General features: G+C 39.5%; 1 protein-coding gene across 13 annotated transcripts; it reads left to right on the forward strand.

The window, feature by feature from the left end:
• The first annotated feature begins 4,861 nt into the window (after nucleotides 1–4,861).
• asgr1b (asialoglycoprotein receptor 1b) lies at nucleotides 4,862–18,967 on the forward strand. 13 transcript variants are annotated; one of them, XM_052592509.1, is made up of 13 exons: nucleotides 4,862–5,025; nucleotides 8,722–8,811; nucleotides 9,102–9,197; nucleotides 9,854–9,949; nucleotides 10,050–10,145; nucleotides 10,246–10,341; nucleotides 10,442–10,537; nucleotides 10,638–10,733; nucleotides 10,834–10,929; nucleotides 11,455–11,526; nucleotides 11,701–11,855; nucleotides 11,950–12,069; nucleotides 17,983–18,960. In XM_052592509.1, the coding sequence occupies exons 1-13, from the start codon at nucleotides 4,920–4,922 to the stop codon at nucleotides 18,115–18,117; spliced, it is 1,350 nt and encodes a 449-aa protein (XP_052448469.1). In that variant the 5' UTR covers nucleotides 4,862–4,919; the 3' UTR covers nucleotides 18,118–18,960. The 13 variants fall into 13 exon arrangements, with proteins under 13 accessions (XP_052448469.1, XP_052448475.1, XP_052448474.1 ...); XM_052592515.1 differs by lacking the exon at nucleotides 9,854–9,949 and having other exon boundaries at nucleotides 17,983–18,966; XM_052592514.1 differs by lacking the exon at nucleotides 10,050–10,145 and having other exon boundaries at nucleotides 17,983–18,962.
• The last annotated feature ends 958 nt before the right edge of the window (nucleotides 18,968–19,925 follow it).

Raw genomic sequence — 19,925 nt, forward strand, 5'->3', positions numbered from 1 at the left:
GCTGATGCTGTTTGTGGGGTTGTTTAATCAGATTTTGAGAGATTTCATGTATTTTATTTCAGTTGATTTCATCTAAGTCTGTGTCTGAAGTCAGTTGTAGTAGTTCTTGTGTTTCTCTTTTCTTCAGTGATTCTGTTTGTTAACAGCAGCTGTTCATCACTAATTCTCAATCAGCACTTAGTTAATCACTTAATTACTTAATTGCAATGTATATCTTCTTTCAATGAACTCAACTGAATTAAGTTCAGAGTACTCGTAACTATTAGTTTTTTGAACTTAAATGGTTTAAGGCAATCAGTTTCCTCAAACGGTTTGAGTTAACATAACTTGTCAGGTTTGAGTAAGGCTGTGTCTGAAGTCAGCTGTTGTTCCTTTCTCTCTTTTCTTCAGTGATTCTGTTTGTTAACAGCAGGTGTTCATCACTAAAGCTCAATTAATCACTTAATCACTTAATTGCAATGTATATCTTCTTTCAGTGAACTCAACTGAATAAAGTTCAGAGTACTCATAACTGTTAGTTTTTTCAACTTAAATGGTTTAAGGCAATTGGTTTCCTCAAACGGTTTGAGTTAACATAACTTAAGGATATCTGTTTACTCAAACCGTTTGAGTTAAGTTTACTTGTCAGGTATTACAGTCAAGGCAATCGGTTTACTCAAACGATTTGAGTTAAGTTAACTTGTCGGGTTTTACAGTGCAGTAATTTACAGAATTACAGTAATGAGGAAAAAAAGGTAGACTAAAAGTACATACTGTAATTCGAACAAATAATTTTCAGGGCTAATCCTGAAATTGCAATCAGCAGTGTTTGAAAGGCAAAAGGCTGAAATCTATTCTGTTTTGAATGTGTGGTTCACAGTTTTGACAGCAGTGTGTTAAACAAAGTACTGTAAATCCACAGTGTTGTGCAGGTTGTGGTTAAAGTCGTGGGATAAGTGTGTAGAGTTTTGAAAACCGTGTTCAAGCAATGAAAAACGAACTAGAGTTTGGTCCACATGAACTGCTGCTCTGCAGACTGTAGTTAGAGTTTTGCACATTTGACTCCAGTTGTGCCCACTGTCTATAGCAATCGAAAAAAACTGTAATATGAAATTGATACCAGTAAACATAATTTTAGCAATGAATGCATACACACTTGTGAATAACTTGCGTATACATATAAACTTGACGCGTGCATACACCTACTCGCACATAAATGTGAATTCAATGTGCATATACACAACATAAAAAGATAACATTTACTATCCTATACAGTTCAGATAAGAAAGACATATGCACTTTAGGGGGTGGCAGAGTCATAACTTTGATAAATAATATCTCTTTGGTTTTGGTTTGACTGATCTTTGCAACTTCAGGGATCTTATCTATGCACAATCAGCTTGTAACACTCCAAAGAGAAAGGAAAACTTGTAATCTCGTCTATGACCCCTTTAAGTATTAAGTAACACACCGTGCAAATTCCTCTTTCCTTTAAACAAAACCTGTAAATTCATGATAAAATCCAGAGTTCATTCATTGGTTTTAAGAAATGCTGAATAAATAGTTTTGAATCCCTTTGAAGTTCACTGCTATCAGGACATTTTACAGTCAGCAAACAACCATAAAAACTATAATATAGTACTTAAAACTACATATTAAAATATATGTTGACTGGTTATTTTCGCCTTAAATAGATTACCATTTTTGATAATAATAAACATAAAGAATATAGCAAATAAATTAAGCCAACCTACCTTGTTCTCCTTAATATTTGTATTGTACAGATTCATTTGGCAGAAATGTACGGACAAATCTATTAAAGATGTAATCAAACAGACGATGAATACTATCAGCAGCAATAATTATTATGCAATCAAATGTATAGCAAAAATTTAGTTGTTCTGTATGTTGTTTCAGGGTTAGCCTCATTTGAGGTCCTCTGAGGGGTTGGCATCATCTCTTCTCAGGTGTTCTGGATCCAGACTAAAGCTTTTCAAAATCTTAGTTACATCCTTGGCAAAACAGAGAGACAAATAGAGACATAATTACCGTAGCTGCGGTTCCAACCAAGGAAAATTTATTTGTTTAACCCAAGCTAAAGAATAATAATGCAAATTTGATCAGATATAACTGCAGTACAAGATGAGATGCATTATTTGAATGCTTGGCCAAAGAGTGTGTCTGAACCCCAAACATTATCAGGAAGGATATTCCAGAGTTTGGAAGCCAAATGTGTAAAAGCTGTACTTCCTTTAGTGGACTTTGTTATCAAAGGTGCTACCAAAAGTCCAGCGTTTTGTGACCTTAGTGCTTTATCAATGCTAACCAAAAGGTCTGATGGGAAATCTGCAAATTCTTTTAGGAATTCTGTATACGGCTCTGGTGGTCTACACAGTAGCCAGAGCAAGAGAGACAATTTAACAGTGTAACATTAAGCAGAAGTATTTTGAATGAGTTAAACCTGTTTTCTGGGTAACATTGAGAATATCAATATATATTGTTGCAGCACCTCCCCCATGACCAGGCTGACGGGAGTCATGCTATTAAATTGTTTGCTCATCTGCAATACGTCTATAGGATGTTTCCTATCAGATGTCAAATAGATATTTAGAAGACGTTTATGATTTAGAATTTCTAATGTTAAATCAGATGTCTGTACACAGCAGATGCTTTCCATGTGAAGCAATCTTTAATAGACATCCTGCAGACCTGCGTGTGCTATCTGGAGAAGAACACCTTTATGGTGAAATAGTTATTTATATAGAGTTTAGGGTTCTTTAATCCCCCTTTTTTTCTTTTTTTTCCCCTTTAGCTGTCAAAGCACCTCATTATTGATTTTCTGGAGCTCATAAATTCACACACACAGACAACCAACAGGTAAAAGATTACTTTCTAAAATTGAAAGACAAATTTAAATTGTTTTCCACTCAAACATGTTCTTTTCTCTTTTTAATTTTTTTGGTCACGTGTAAGCGTGAGCATTTCTGTTAAGCTGAGAATACTTTTCTCCTCTTCTCCACTTAGTAAGTTACAAATTACAATGAATTTATTATCCATATTGTTAGATTTATTTTTTTATTATTATTTTTTTTTTTATATATTTGTGATTTTTACTTGGGTTTATGCCTAGACATACCTGGTCACAAAAACATTAAAGCTATCTTTAAAAAGCTGACTTTATATCACTTTTATCATTTGAAGATTGTAAACGCCACATTATGTACATTTTTGGTACTTTTGGCTTTCAATGAACATAATTGTTTTTACATAAATACATAAACAATTGGAAGAGGCTTACTGTAACTACACTTAATTGTGTATTTCAGATGCATCACATCCCACAACCTCGTCATCTGCAGAGAGAAACTGCCACTCAATCACATCAAAATACACAGAATGATGGACTTAAAACTGTCAGATTGTTAATAGACAATATTTCACTAGAACTTGGACTTCATTATACTAATTTAATTTTCTGTTTTGTTTTACTGTTTAAGTATTTATTTATATTCAATGTCAATTGTCATTTATTAATTTATTGTGCTTGTAACTTTTGTTAGAGCACTGTCATTTTTGCTACTATGCCATGTAAAAAAAACTAACAAAATTAAAGTACCTAATTGAAACTGTGGTGTTGTTGATGTTTTATTTTTAAAGATAAACACTAATACAGGCTGAAAGATATTATAAGATGAGGCAGATAGACGGGTGAAAAAATCTATATTAATAAACAATATATACAAATAAAATTCATAATACTTTCTATATGAATGATATAAATATACTAATGTGCTAATATTAATGAAAATAAAATGCTATTTATAACACCATTGAGGTCCAATGTATCATTTCCAAAGCATGGTTTTTATGGAACTCAGACATATTATTTCTATCTGTAAGATGAAGTATAATATTTTCGGTTTCAATTTCTTGGAAATGCTCTGCTGTATTCAACCCAACCTCCAATACTTTGCATAACAGCCTAGCAGTTGTAAGGTCATGTAAAATCGATAGCTTGCATAGCTGCCTTGCAGTTGTAAGGTCACGTAAAAATGCAAATATAAAGCAGATGTTATATTAATAACTTCACAGTTTTATAAGCTGAACTCAGGTTTAACTGCACAAGACTTTGCAATGTTGTTTTCATGACAACAAGACCGCCTGTGGCTTTCACACTTCAGGACTTGTTCCAGTGAAAAGGCTTTCATCTAGTATCTTTATAAAATAGTTTCGTTTGAAGAACTTTGAAGAATTGCTGTATAAGCTGTTTTAATTCTCTTTAATAGAGAAGTATTGTATTTTGTGGCAAGTAAGCTCTCATTTCTCCCTTTTTTTCCCATCATTTTTCTAGAAACTATAATGACCACAGACAGAGATATTGTGCATTGTCCTGCACTTTACTCATGTATGTTGTTTAATAAGGCAATGCATCATACACACAGCCTGAAAGCTGACTTGTTGCCCTATAAGCCAATGATTTACAGCAATGTTTGTGTTGGAAGGTACCTCCCAGAACTGATTTCAGACAAGCTTCTGAGGCAGCATAAGGGTTTAATGATCTTTAACCAAATAGTGAGAGCTTTGATGATAACCAAGCAAATGTTTAATTACCAAAAATATTGTCTTGCTAGAAATCAAGACAAAAGTGAAAAAAAAAAACTGAAACTACAGATTCACGTGCATTGGATAGCGAAATATCATAGGAACGGATACAGTGTGCTGCCTGCTCTGTACACAGAATGTGATGACCATTGGGTTCAGATGTGCTGTTTCAGATGGAGCCATTATATTTTGTCGTTAGTCACAGTCCTTATTTCATGTACAGACTTCCTATTTAGGATTGGGATGATGAAAGAATTATTCTTCCCTATGTGTGATATCCGCATCATTCTCTCACTATATAAACTCTCCGCAGTTCCTCTCACGTTCAGAGGCTAGCTATGGCAGAGTTTATGCACATTCAGGACTCCAGGCACAGTTCACAGAACAATCTTTTCTGTGTACTAAATGAGGACATTAACAAGAAACCATCACACAAACTGAAAGGTATGGCTTATACCAGCCTGCATTAAATTTAATGAAAGCTTTACCTGTAGTTCATAGATTAAAAAAAAAAAAAAACTTATTTAAGTGCTTACTGAAGACCTCACAGTTGTTCTATGTCTTTCTTACAGTTATAGAGTGAATATTGTTCATGTTTTGGACTTTAGTTGAAGGCTTTGATTTTTCCTCTGATAAAGTGATAGCCTTTAAACCTGGTGGTGTAATCATATCACTGTATTTGTAATCATATCAATAGAAATACATCTTGAAACAGTGTGTTGAATTCAGGGTTGTTCAGTCAAATCTATTTAATCAAAAATCTCAGATTTTTAACAAATAATATATTCCTAAAAAAAAAAAAAATGTCTCAGGTCATGAATGTAACCATGGTTCCCTGAGAGGGAATGAGACACTGCGTCTTCTGAAGGGACACTATGGGGAACACCTCGTCATGACCCGTGTCTGAAGAATACTTTGAAAAACGCCAACGTGTTGGCCGGTGACAGCCTCTGACATCGCTACCGGCGCGACTATAAATACGTGCCCGTAGGACCAGTCACTCATCTTCTTTGTGAAGCTTGCGTCCGATGCATGGCAGGGAGCTAGACGACGCAGTGTCTCGTTCCCTCTCAGGGAACCATGGTTACATTCGTAACCTGAGACGTTCCCTGTCAAGGGAACTTCGAACTGCGTACTCTGAAGGGACACTATGGGGAACAGTATACCCACGCCGCCATGCAGAGGGGAGTGCAGGCAAGAATCATGGCAAACACTAAGTACCAACTCTACCATTTCACCGGGAGTTGCTCCTGGGATGGTTCGACAGCTGTCCTTGACATTATCCCTTATGGCCAAAGGCCTAAGCTACATACCCAACTTACCTGTAGGGCCTCAACCCGGGGTAAAGCTGAAGGCTTGGAATCACGAAAGATTCCTTAAAAGGGATACGGCTAAGAACCTAGCACTGATTATTACCAAGTCTTGCCTGTCACAAAGGAGGGGCTCTCGTGGCACTCTGATAGAGAAGCTCGTAGATGCAATGGCCCGGGAGCAGAGCAATTAGAGGACGGAACGTACAGATGAAGCCTCGGCCATGCCTGTACTATGGAGCTGGATGAGTCAGAGGAAGCCAGAGGGGATAGTGCGACGCTCTCTTGAGCCGCAAAACCGATCCACCCAGGTCTGGCCAACCTCTCCAACTCTGCTTCAACACCTTGGTGCGAAGGTGCAATTCCCCGAGCCTCAGCCCCTGCCTCAGCAGGATTTCTGCTCAAACAGTGCGTCTCAAAACAGTATGTAGTACTGGAGCGCTCTGTTGAAAAAAACGAGAATTCAGAGAATACACACTGGTTGAATGAAGGCCAAGGAACCCCGGGGCTAATCATCTTAAAAAAGGGAACTAAGCGGAGCGCGTAACCCCTACCGTACAGGATTTTAGAAATTGCGCAGAGCCTTGCGTGCACACTTACCACTTATGTGGATTTGAGACAGTGCGCAAAGTGTTCACATGCACACTGACCACCATGTGGTTTTGAGAAAGTACACAGGCTTAGCGTGTGTACAGAAAGGTTCCTAAGCATCGCAGAGGCGCTGGATCGCACAGGAGAGGCGAGCTCCAACCCTCAAGCGAAGGGAGCATCACCTGAGGCAGTACATACAGAAGGACTCCGTAACTACCACCTCCCCGGATGCGCCTAGCAGCCAGGCGGCCCCTCAGGGTGACCTGGCCAGACATCCATGAAATTCACTGCAGTGCTGTGCCAGGTCTCAGCCAGGCTCCTCAAGAAGGGGTGTGGGACGAGCAACTGCAGAGCGCTTGCTTCCCGCACGCGGGACTCGCTCCGCGGTGGGTGTCGCGACCCGAGGGGGGGGGGGGGGGCGAACCCATGCAGCACGGCCGCCTGCCGAAAGCCTGTGATCGTGGCCAGAGCACGAGGCTGGAACTGAGCACAGAGTTTGTTAGTAGACATATAACCACCAGCAACATAACACCCATAAGCAGAAAGGGTTACATACTCACCCACCCTCCTGTACTGGAGTCCCACTTTACGGGGCGCCCCCTTTTGGTCCGGACCGTCAGTAAGGTGGTCACTATGAAAATAGGACCAACCAAAACATAACAGGTCCAGGATAGGAGACTGTTATGTGCGAAACTTTCCACCTAACCCCGATCAGGTGGAGCGCTGATGGCTACAGGGGAATTAGGCAGGGGAGAAATAAAACAGAAGTTAAAAACATCCAAAAAGAAGTGACTCACTCCTAGGTATCGCTCCGATCCGGACGAGAACGCTGTTTCGTCTGAATCACATCCCTCAGACCCTGCTTACCTCTTCGTGACCCGCAATTCCTCTTGCCACTGCCCTCAGGTGTGGGGGGGAGCGCGAGCCATGGCACTAGCCTTCTGCGCCCGTCTTCGATCCTCAGATCGAGATGGGCCAGGACCCCTTTGTTGTTCGGGCTCTGCTGCTGCGTATGATTTACCATGTAAGCGGGATGTATCCTGGAAGGGCTTAGATGGCAAAGAGGGAGATTTTAGAGAGGATGTTCCCCCACTGAGAGATAGCTAGCCAGCATCTCTTCTACAGGGGGCATCCTCTCATAGCCGTTCTCGTGCATGCCATCGATATCAGCATAACTCGTATGCTGAAACCGATGGATGGGAGAGAAAAACGGCCTCTTCCGTTCCTTTCCGACTTCTGCATGTAAGTCAGGCAAGAATGGGAGGCTCACCTGGGCTGGCGGGCTATGGTCAGACAAATAACGCTCATCAAGGCATCCTCGCGACATAACCTTTCTGGCATGTTTCCATGGCAAGCTTCTTTTTTTTTTTACCTCTAACAGCTCCCCATACGCAGAGCAGGAGAAATGAGCAGCTCAGCCTCAGCTTCTTCGCCACTCTCAAATATCTCCTGCTCTTTCTGGGTAGAACCCCGCAGAGCACTAACTTCAGTGTCAGAATGGGTTAATGACAATGCATCTTCCTCCCGAAGTTCGCTCTCGAAAAGTCCCTCTCTACACTCCTCAGCGAAATCCACCTGTGATCCCCACAAGCTCATTCTCCTCCGTGCCTCGGCAACGGCGGGTCCTGAGCCGCGAGATCCAGATGGCTGTCCCTCTTTCCTCGAAAAGAGAGACAAACGAGAGCGGAGCTTTTTCACAGAAAAACGCTCGCAGTGCGCGCAGATTGCCCCCTCAAGGACATCGCGCGGGTGCTCTTCGCCCAAACGAGAGATGCAAAGAGTGCATGACATCTGTGTATGTCATTAGGTGTCAAATAACGCCGACCCGGATGCACAAACTGTTTAAACGCCTTGCTAGTGGATGCCATGATAACAATAATAGATCGCTCTTACCGTTCTGGTCGTTTCTCAGATACACGCTTCAAACAAAGCAGTAAATGAAGACGAAGAAGATGAGTGACGGGTCCTACGGCGTGTATTTATAGTCGCGCCGGTAGCAACGTCAGAGGCTGTCACCGGCCAACATGTTGGCATTTTTCAAAGTATGCTTCAGACACGGGTCACGGCGAGGTGTTCCCCATAGTGTCCCTTCAGAGGACGCAGTTCGAAGTTCCCTTGACAGGGAATCACAATTCCATTAAAAATGTAATATATTATTGGGAGAGCAAAGAGCAATAATAAGTCTGATTGTTAATCAGAACATGAACAGTAATTCACCTCTCCATATTATCTTTTGCAGGTCGCTTTTGGAATAAAAAGTTTTGCTTTCTTCTGATGTGTGGCACTGTCATACTCTTCATGGCTCTGTTAATTACAGTGTCTGTAAAATGTAAGTTTCACAGATGCTTTGATTGTAAGCTTAATCATCTACAAAAAATACAGCAGCCAGACCATGAATGTTTTTTATTTTTGTTTGTTTTTTCTTTCCAGAAGCTCTTGTGGTTGTGATTTTGATCATGAGAAAATTAGTCATTAAAAACTGTCTATTTACTAAGTGTAAATAGGAAAATCATCTGCAGAATTAACATGTCTAAGGCCTTGCACAAGTTAAGCTATGTGCTTGGTGTTTTTGTATTGTTTTGACATCATTTTGCAAACTAATATTTGTGTTCTTCACAGTGCAGCACCAGTACAGTAAAGTGAGCGAGGTAGAGAATGAAGTGGCCAATCTGACATCTTCTTTAGCTTTGCTTTCTTCAAACCAACAAGATACATGTGAGATTTAACATTAAAGGGATACTCCACCCCAAAATAAAAATGTTGTCATTAATCACTTATACCCCCATGTCATTCCAAACCCGTATGTTAGACTATCAAGGTCCAGAAAAGCATAGTAAGAAAATCCATCTTCCATCAGTGATTCAACCGTAACGTTATGAAGCGACAAGATTACTTTTTGTCATGAAGAAAACAAAAATAACAACGTTATTCAATAATTCATCTCCTCTCTTTCTCTCCAAATCAGTGTAACACCATTTTAGAGAATCTGAGCAGTACACAGGTGAAACATATACTCTCTTCTGTGACAGCCGAGACACAAGGATATTTTTCTACATATGTTTGCGCTTTGGTTTGAAAGAAAACAGCGCATCAGTGCAACACGGCTGACACAGAAGAGCATACCTTCTGGACCTTTACACTGTTATTTATTTGGCAGTCTATGGGACAGTCACAGGCTTCCCAGTTTTCATCCAAAATATCTAACATTGTGTTCCGAAGACGAACAAAGCTTTTACGGGTTTAGAACGACATGGGGGTAAGTGATTAATTAAGATGTTTCATAGAGAATTTTATAATAACTTTAGTTGTTAATTAAATACATATTGTTTTAACCTTGTTTTGCAAACTTATGTGTATGTTCTTCTTCACAGCGCGACACCAAAACAGTAAACTGACTGAGGTAGAGAATGAAGTGGCCAATCTGACTTCTTCTTTAGCTTTGCTTTCTTCAAACCAACAAGATACATGTGAGATTTTACCTCATGGTTTCTATTTCATAAATAACTTTATAATGATTGTAAATGTTAATTAAATACTGCTTAAACTCATGTGTGTTCTTCTTCAAAGTGCAACACCAAAACAGTAAACTGACTGAGGTAGAGAATGAAGTGGCCAATCTGACTTCTTCTTTAGCTTTGCTTTCTTCAAACCAACAAGATACATGTGAGATTTTACCTCATGGTTTCTATTTCATAAATAACTTTATAATGATTGTAAATGTTAATTAAATACTGCTTAAACTTATGTGTGTTCTTCTTCAAAGTGCAACACCAAAACAGTAAACTGACTGAGGTAGAGAATGAAGTGGCCAATCTGACTTCTTCTTTAGCTTTGCTTTCTTCAAACCAAAAAGATACATGTGAGATTTTACCTCATGGTTTCTATTTCATAAATAACTTTATAATGATTGTAAATGTTAATTAAATACTGCTTAAACTTATGTGTGTTCTTCTTCAAAGTGCAACACCAAAACAGTAAACTGACTGAGGTAGAGAATGAAGTGGCCAATCTGACTTCTTCTTTAGCTTTGCTTTCTTCAAACCAAAAAGATACATGTGAGATTTTACCTCATGGTTTCTATTTCATAAAATACTTTATAATGATTGTAAATGTTAATTAAATACTGCTTAAACTTATGTGTGTTCTTCTTCAAAGTGCAACACCAAAACAGTAAACTGACTGAGGTAGAGAATGAAGTGGCCAATCTGACTTCTTCTTTAGCTTTGCTTTCTTCAAACCAACAAGAAACATGTGAGATTTTACCTAATGGTTTATATTTCATAAATAACTTTATAATGACTGTAACTGTTCATTAAATACTGCTTAAACTTATGTGTGTTCTTCTTCAAAGTGCAACACCAAAACAGTAAACTGACTGAGGTAGAGAATGAAGTGGCCAATCTGACTTCTTCTTTAGCTTTGCTTTCTTCAAACCAACAAGATACATGTGAGATTTTACCTAATGGTTTATATTTCATAAATAACTTTATAATAACTGTGACTGTTAATTAAATACTAAACCACGTTCAAACATAAATGAACATACTTTTTAATTAATATAATATTGCAGGGCAATGGACAAGAATTAAAGTTTGCATTTCAGAGACATGTTGCCAGTAATTTTGTGTATTTTTGTACTTTAAGTATCAAATACATAACTAAAATAAGTCAAAGCAAGAAACAACCTTTGCCTTTATGACCAAAACACAGTTTTGTGGAGTTTTCTGTCTGATTTAATTGCTTATTTTCAATGAATCGGTTGATAATGACTCAGTGATTCACTCATAAAGACAGCAAGTCATTTATTGTTACCTAATGGTGTATCATGTAACTTACTACATATATGTACAAAATTATATTTTCATAACCCAAAGAGTCCATAAAGGGAGGTAACAAATTTATTTTAAAGCCTATTTATGGTATAAACAAAAAGGAACATGAAAATGTGAAGGCTCAGTTCTTGTGTGTTTAGATGACAGATTTATGGAGATGGTCGGTGAACTGAAAGCTGATCTGGATAGCAGAATAACAAATTTGACTCAACGTAAGCAGTATCATTATAAATTATAATATGTGTGTGTGTGTGTGTGTGTGTGTGTGTGTGTGTGTGTGTGTGTGTGTGTGTGTTATACATGTAGCTGACGAGGCAAAACTGACTTTCACAATATAATGTCAAAGTATTAGATTTTTGTATATATAAAACTTTTCTCTCTCTTAGATAAACCTGTTCTGAGCTGTAAAGCTGGGTGGCAACCATTTCTTTCCAACTGCTATGAATTTTCCAGTCAGAAATTGAGCTGGCAAAAGGCACGCTCATACTGCAGTGGAAAGGGCACTCTGATGCTCATCCTGGGGAATGACTCCAGGGAGTGGGTTAGTGATACACAGTCACACAGTCACAATCACATACACAGTATAGTAATTGAATTTAATTGTATGTAATGTCTGTTTCATTTGTTTCAATCAGGATTTTATTGTGCAACACGCTGTTCGTTCATCTGAATCCTACTGGATTGGTCTTACAGATATGATAACTGGACATTGGAGATGGGTTGATGGAACACCCTACACCATGAACAGCAGGCATGTAAATATTTGTAGCTCCTCCCTAGCCTATCAGTAAGATCATAAAGTATAATTTTATCACAGCTTTTACTGTTTTTGATTATTTAAGTTGTTATTTGTTAACTTTTGCCATTTCAAAAAACAAGACGACTGTTAGTGTTGTCTGGCCATCAAACTAGTGAACTGCAACAAAGGTGATAAAATACAGCAGCTAAAATACAGATGTATTTTATATATAGGGGTGACGATACTAATATATCAACACCATACTAATACTGTGTTTGACCCCTTCCTTAACTTCCTTAATTCTAAGTGGCATTGATTCAACAAGGTACATGGTGGTCATAAAGGGATGGACATGGTCAGAAACAATGCTCAGGTAGGCCGTGGCATTTAAACGATGCCAAATTGGCACTAAGGGGCCTAAAGTGTGCCAAGAAAACATCCCCCACACCATTACACCACCACCAGCAGCCTGCACAGTGGTAACAAGGCATGATGGATCCATGTTCTCATTCTGTTTACGCCAAATTCTGACTCTACCATCTGAATGTCTCAACAAAAATCGAGACTCATCAGACCAGGCAACATTTTTCCAGTCTGCAACTGTCCAATTTTGGTGAGCTCGTGCAAATTGTAGCCTCTTTTTCCTATTTGTAGTGGAGATGAGTGGTACCCGGTGGGGTCCTCTGCTGTTGTAGCCCATCCGCCTCAAGGTTGTGTGTGTTGTGGCTTCACAAATGCTTGCTGCATACCTCGGTTGTAACGAGTGGTTATTTCAGTCAAAGTTGCTCTTCTATCAGCTTGAATCAGTCAGCCCATTCTCCTCTGACCTCTAGCATTAATAAGGCATTTTTGCCCACAGGACTGCCACATAGTGGATGTTTTTCCCTTTTCACAACATTCTTTTTAATCCCTAGAAATGGTTATGTGTGAAAATCCCAGTAACTGAGCAGACTGTGAAATACTCAGACTGGCGTGTCTGGCACCAACAACCATGCCACTCTCAAAATTGCTTAAATCACCTTTCTTTCCCATTCTGACATTCAGTTTGGAGTTCAGGAGATTGTCTTGACCAGGACCACACACCATAATGCATTGAAGCAACTGCCATGTGATTGGTTGATTAGATAATTTCATTAATGCAAAATTGAACAGGTGTTCCTAATAATCCTTTAGGTGAGTGTATAAAATATAGTGTAATCAGTTCGGACATGGCATAGTGCTCATTCAATAAATGCACAGCTAAACAGATTAGGTTTGAGTCTAGATTTAAAAGTGGCTTATGTTTTAGCACATCTGACCTCTTCTGGAAACTGGTTCCAACTGCGAGTGGCATAATAACTAAAAGCAGATTCCTCTTGTTTTGTTTGAACCCCTTGGTATTTCTAAGGTTTATATTCAGTGAGCATATCTGCAATGTATTTCGGTCCTAGGTCATTGAGTGACTTATAGACGAGCAAAAGTAAATCAATCCTAAATGTAATTGGACCTGAGGACTGGTGTGATATGCTTTGATTTTTTGGTTCTAGTCAGAATCCTGGCAGCAGCGTTCTGGATTAGTTGCAGCCTTCTAATTGTCTTCTTGAGAAGGCCGGTGAGGAGACCATTACAATAGTCCACCCTGCTGGTGATAGAGGCATGAACATGTTTCTCCAAGTCTTGACTGGAAACTAAACATCTAGTTCTTGCAATGTTTATTTAAATGATAGTATGCTGATTTTGTTACTGCTTTGACATGACTACTGAAACTAAGGTCTGTCCAGAATCAAACCAAGATTGCTGACTTGATTTTTGGTTGTTTGACCCATAGAGTCAAGGTATGCATTCACCTTGAGAACTTCATTTTTGTTTCAAAATGCAATGACTTTCATAGTTTCAAGTTTTTTCTTTGTTTAACTTAAGAAAGTTCTGGCACATCCAGCTGTTAATTTCATCAGTGCATTGCCAGAGGGAGTCAATGGAGCTGTAGTCATTTGGAGATAAGACTAGGTAAATTTGGGTATAATCAGCATAGCTGTTATAGACAATTTGGTTCTTTCTCATTATTTGATTTAGTGGGAGCATATACAGGCTAAACAAAACCGGTTCAAGAATTGATCCTTGTGGAACTCCACGTCATGGACGTTCACTTAGGCTTATGCTCTCCTAGACTCACATGATAACATCTCCCTTCTAATTATGACCTTAACCATTTGAGTACCATCCCAGAAACCCTGACCCAGTTTTCCAGACTCTGTAGAAGTATGTTATGATCAACAATTTCAAACGCAGCACTAAGATCTAGTAATACTAGCACTGATATTTTGCCAGAATCAGAATTTAAGCAAATATAATGTCTATAAGATATAATATCTTAATTAGTGCTGTCTCTGTGCTGTGATGCCGTTGGAAACCAGATTGAAAATTGTCCAGGTATCCATTTGAGTTTAAGTATGTACCAAGGAGTCAGAGATGGTTGGATCCTTATGCAGTGGTTTATTAAAGAGAATGGTCAAAACAGGCAGAGATGAGAAAACAGCATCAGGTATGTCAGGGGATATCCAAAATCAGCACCAGTAACAAGCAGAGGTCGGGGCAGGCAGCAGAGAATCACAGTCGTTATAAACAATCCAAAGTCAAACACGGAAGGAACAAACACTAGGAAATGCTTGAAAAAGCCACACAGAACTAAACAAGACCCCCCCCCCCCCCCTCCTCCCAGGAATGAAACAGTGGCCCTTTCTGTGATTAACATGGGGAACAGGAGCCCTTCCTGGCAGAGCTGGAGCCCACCAGGGCAGAGCAGGCGGAGCTGGAACCCACCAGGCGGAGCAGGTGGGGCTGGAGGCCACCAGGGTGGAGCAAGGGTAGCTGGAGCCCACCAGGGCTGAGCAGGTGCCGTGGGAGCCCACCAGGGTGGAGCAATGGCCCCTAAACTGAGTAGATGGTATTAGAAGCCATCCAGGGGAGAGCAAGGAGCCCCCACAGCTGAGCAGACAGGATAGAAGCCCACCAAGGCGGAGCATACGGGACCACCAGAGGCAAGCAGACGAGACAGAAGCCCACCAGGGCAGAGCAGAGGACCACCACAGCCGAGCATATGAGACAGAAGCCCACCAGGGCGCAGCAAAGGACCACCACAGTGGAGTCAATGCACAGGAGAGCAAGTGTGGTTAGGTGGGACTGGAACAGATGATATAAACAGATTGGTGGTGGCCTTTGTGGCTGTGATAAGGCAGGTAGAAAGTTCACAGATGGCCTCCATAGCCATGACAGGAATGAACTAGAGTTCATAGACTGCCTCCATAGCCGTGACGGAACAGGTGGGGAGTTCATGGATGGTCTCCATTGCCATGACAGGATAGGACGAGAGTTCATGGATGGATCCTACTTACACATTCGAAGGTTCTGCAGCAGTTGCTGCCACCTCTGGAGGTTCCACAGCAGTAACAATCTCCTTGACAGCAACACAACAGGCTGAGAGAACATTGCAGTGTGCAACAGACAGGATGTGATGAGGCTCTGGAAGTTCAGCTGAGACGTGACAAGGCTCTTGAAGTTCAACTGAGACATGACGAGGCTCTGGATAATCTGTTGTGATATGATGAAGTTCTGGAAGATCTGTAGTGATTTGACTGGGCTCTTGAAGATCAACAGTGACTTTTCCTTGTTCACGATGATCAACGGTGACTTGACTTGACTCATGAAGTTGAACTGTGGTTTTACTTGTCTCATGGGTGTTAATGGTGACTTGACCTGACTCTGGACGGTCAGCGGTGTCTTGACCTGACTCTGGACGGTCGGTGTTGACTTGACATGACTCTGGACGGTCAGCGGTGACTTGACTGGACCTTGATTCTGGAAGATCAACGGGGACCTGACATGACTCTGGAAGATCAACGGGGACTTGACTTGACTCTGGAAGATCAACGGGGACCTGACTTGACTCTGGAAGATCAACGGGGACCTGACTTGACTCTGGAAAATCAGCGGGGACCTGACATGACTCTGGAAGATCAATTGCAGCTGCCATTTCATGCCCATCTTGTGCAGTGGCACTGGGCTGGAGGCCATCTTGTCTATCGATTGCAGCCGTTCAACTAGGCCTCCTTTGAAAAATAGCATGTGGCATATCTCATCCATAGATATTAAATGAGCCAGTTCAACAAAGTCCATCAAATAGTCCTCGATGGGCCGATCTCCTTGACGTAGACACATAAGTCGTGCTACTGGATGTATGACTGACCTTGATGTATTCCTTAAGGCTGCTGGATCCTGGTTTGGCAAGGATCCTGGTTTTAAAAAGGAGTCAGAGACGGTCGGATCCATATGCAGTGGTTTATTAAAGAGAATGGTCAAAACAGGCAGAGATGAGAAAACAGCGTCAGGTATGTCAGGGGATATCCGAAATGGAAATACAAGATGCCAGAGTGGAGTGAGTGGAGTACCCTCTATTGGAGTTCATGGGCACTCCAGCTGATGATCGTGACAAAGTATTTGTTAAGCTGATTAAAAACTACCTTTTCTATAATTTTGCCTATAAAAGGAAGATTTCATATTGGTCTATAATTGCTCAAAATGGTGGTATCAAGATTGCTCTTTTTCAGAAGGGGCTTAACAACTGCAGTTTTCAGAAAGTCTGAAAAATTCCCAGAAAGAAGTGAGGCATGAGAAGTGACCACTTTTAAGAGATCTGTTTCTAAACATTTTAGCCCATTTTTGAAAAAAAGATGTGGGAAGTGTAATAAGATAACAGGTTGATGATTTTAGGTAATGCACTATTTCTTCCAAAATGTTGCTATCAATTGTTTCAAAAAAAGACAAAGTATCTTTTTTATATATTTTGATATCTGTCTGACCTCTGCATTTAAAGTGCACACACACAGCAGTGAACACACACACACACCCAGAGCAGTAGGCAAGTAGGCAGCCATTTGTGTTGCTTAAGGGCACCTCAGTCATGATATTGCTGGCCCCAGTCAAACCCACAACCTTAGGGTTAGGATCAGACTCGCTGCTATCTACCAGACTCGCTGCTTGAGAAAGGCTCGCAGCATCATCAAGGACCACACTCATCCTGCTCATCACCTGTTTGCCACACTGCCATCTGGCAGACGTTACCGATCCATCCGATCACGGACAACCAGACTGAAGAACAGCTTCTATCTCCAAGCCATCAGACTACTTAACAATCAGCTGACCTCCATCTATAAAATAAAAAAAAAAACACCGGAATACATGCTGCTCTTATGTTTACTTTCATTATACTTGCACTGTGTTACTCTGTGACACTCTGTAATGACTTTTGGACATTGCTCTACTCATGAATACATCTGAATGTGTGCTGCTCTTAAGTTTATTTATTGCATCTGCACTGCCACTTTAATTTTTCTCCACGTAGCTCTACGTCACTCTACAATGACATTTTAGACACCGTTCTATCCCAGTAATCATAATATTACCTCAGGACTTCTTATGTACACTACAACTCTAAACACTGATTACCTTTATTGTACCTGTTACTTCCACTTATGGGCATATAATGCTCTGTCCATGTCTTTCTGTCTATGGGCACTGTAGTCACTCAAGAACCTCAGTGCTCTTCATGTACGTCTATGTCTTATGTCTTGTTATTGTCACTGTATGTCTGAGCCTCTTCACAAGCATTTCAATGCCCAGTTTTCCTCAGTGTTAACTATGCAAATGACAAATAAGTGCCTCTTGACTCTTGAGGAGTCAAACTCTCTAACCACTAGGCCAATATCTTCTTTTATGTTCAACATAAGAAAGCAACTCATACAGGTTTGTAACCACATGAGGGTGAGTAAAATGTTTTGGGGCATTACATACTACCAGTTGTTTGTAATGGCAAAATGTTATTGAGGTATGCATGTATGTTTGTATGTTATTTTACTTACTTTTTGATTTTATTTGTTTATTTATTTGCAGTCAGTGGGAACCAGGAGAACCAAATAATTGGAGGGGTGAAGAGGACTGTGGAGAACTAACAGCATCTGGGAAACTGAATGATGGCAACTGCTCAAAGAATTTCAGATTCATCTGTAAAGCACCAGCCAGTGAAAACTAACCTATTAATGTGGCTCTGTTATAAACAGTAGGAAAGTAGGCCTGCTGATATTCTGAGAAATATGCACAAGTGGGACAGTGGAAGATTTTTAAATACAGTATATGACATTGAATGTACAACTTATAAGTAAATAAGTGAGCGGGGTGGGGGGGCTTTTATATTAAATACACAATGTTTGAACCTGCTATACTGCAGCAGGACTATGGCATGTTCACACAGGAGAGCAGGAGCCCTGGGGATTTTTCTTTTAGTGTTTTCCCGAGTCAGTAGAAAGGTTGCTTACTGTTATATGACTGTGACTTTGATTACATACTGCCTGTTTGTGTTCCAAAGGTGCATGTGCAATAAGTGTTATGTTTCATTGTACAAGCATTACAAATTCTTTAAACCCTTTCCAATAAAGATTTCTAAAGCTAATTTGGATTTTTATTTAACTTAAAAAATTGGCTTTAAAATACAGCATCATAAAAAATAAAATATTAAAACCCCTTACCTGTCACCCCACATTTTCAGAATGGAGACACAAATTACACACCCAAAATAAAAAGGTTGCTGCATGAGTCTTTCTGACTAGATACATAATCTGCATATGTTCACAAAGCTGACACTTTAAAGTTTACTGTTCAAGAATCAGAATTACTCAAAAAGCTCAAACTTGAAAACAAAAATGTATAAAAATAATGATTGATGTAGGATATCATTTTAGAAACGTAATGAAGCAAAGCCAGAAGTTTATTAATGCTTCATTTGAAAATTCAAATTTCTAAAACTGTGAATTTTATGAAACATTTTCTAAGACCATGTCATGTGTGTTTTTAGAGAAGGCTAATAAAAGGCTAACAAAAGTGATCTATGACCCTTGTAAACTCTACCGTGCTACTGTGCTCTATTGTAATCCTGTGTGCTATTTTGTGAGCTTGACAAACTGCCCGATTCATGATTCTATTGTTCTTACAAATCAAGCCTTTCACACATCAGCCAGTATGAGATATAATCCGCTTTATTCTTTATCATTATTGTTTTGTTTTTATTCCGCCATTATTAGACTTTGTTCCGTTATTTCAAGGTTTACCAAGCCACATCGTTTCTTTCCCAGTATACATTTACCCCACTGTTATCATAAGCCTGACTATAAAAATACAACAAAACATTTTCTTACGACCTCACATGAATTATTATGACAAAATGCATTTGGAAGAAGAACCACGCCTGCTATGTACAGTAGCTGCATTAGAGCTAACGTTAGCATCAAGGTACATACGACAATATACAAAATTATAAGTAGCCTACACTTTTACCCAAATTTCACTTTGAACCACCAACTAGTGTTTGCAATAACTTCCTTTTGCCATCACATGTTAAAATATGCTATTTATAGCCTTTTATATCCCTGCACAAATTAGAATTTCATATGTAAATATTCTTTATGATTTTCAAAAATCCCTAAAATCTCAAGCAAAACACATACAAACCATATCCTTTCATAACTGTGCGTCTATTATCTTTGTTCTTTGTATGTAAAAGTTTTTATCTGCATTTGCTATGGTCAGATATGAAATATGAAAAGTAAGAAATATGAAGTATTAAACAAGAGTTAACTTATATTCATGTACATGCATCTTTGGACTTTAAAAACCTTTTTGATCCCAAACGTTTGCATGTTAGTATACACACACACACACACACACACACACACACATTTATATGCATGTATATCTCTGAATTATTTTATTATTACAATTTAAAATAATGTTTATCTGTATAATTTCAAAAATAATTTATTCCTGTGGTGGCAAGCTAAATTTTCA

Source organism: Carassius gibelio, chromosome A5, assembly GCF_023724105.1.
Source record: "Carassius gibelio isolate Cgi1373 ecotype wild population from Czech Republic chromosome A5, carGib1.2-hapl.c, whole genome shotgun sequence".
In the NCBI taxonomy this organism is placed as follows: domain Eukaryota; kingdom Metazoa; phylum Chordata; class Actinopteri; order Cypriniformes; family Cyprinidae; genus Carassius; species Carassius gibelio.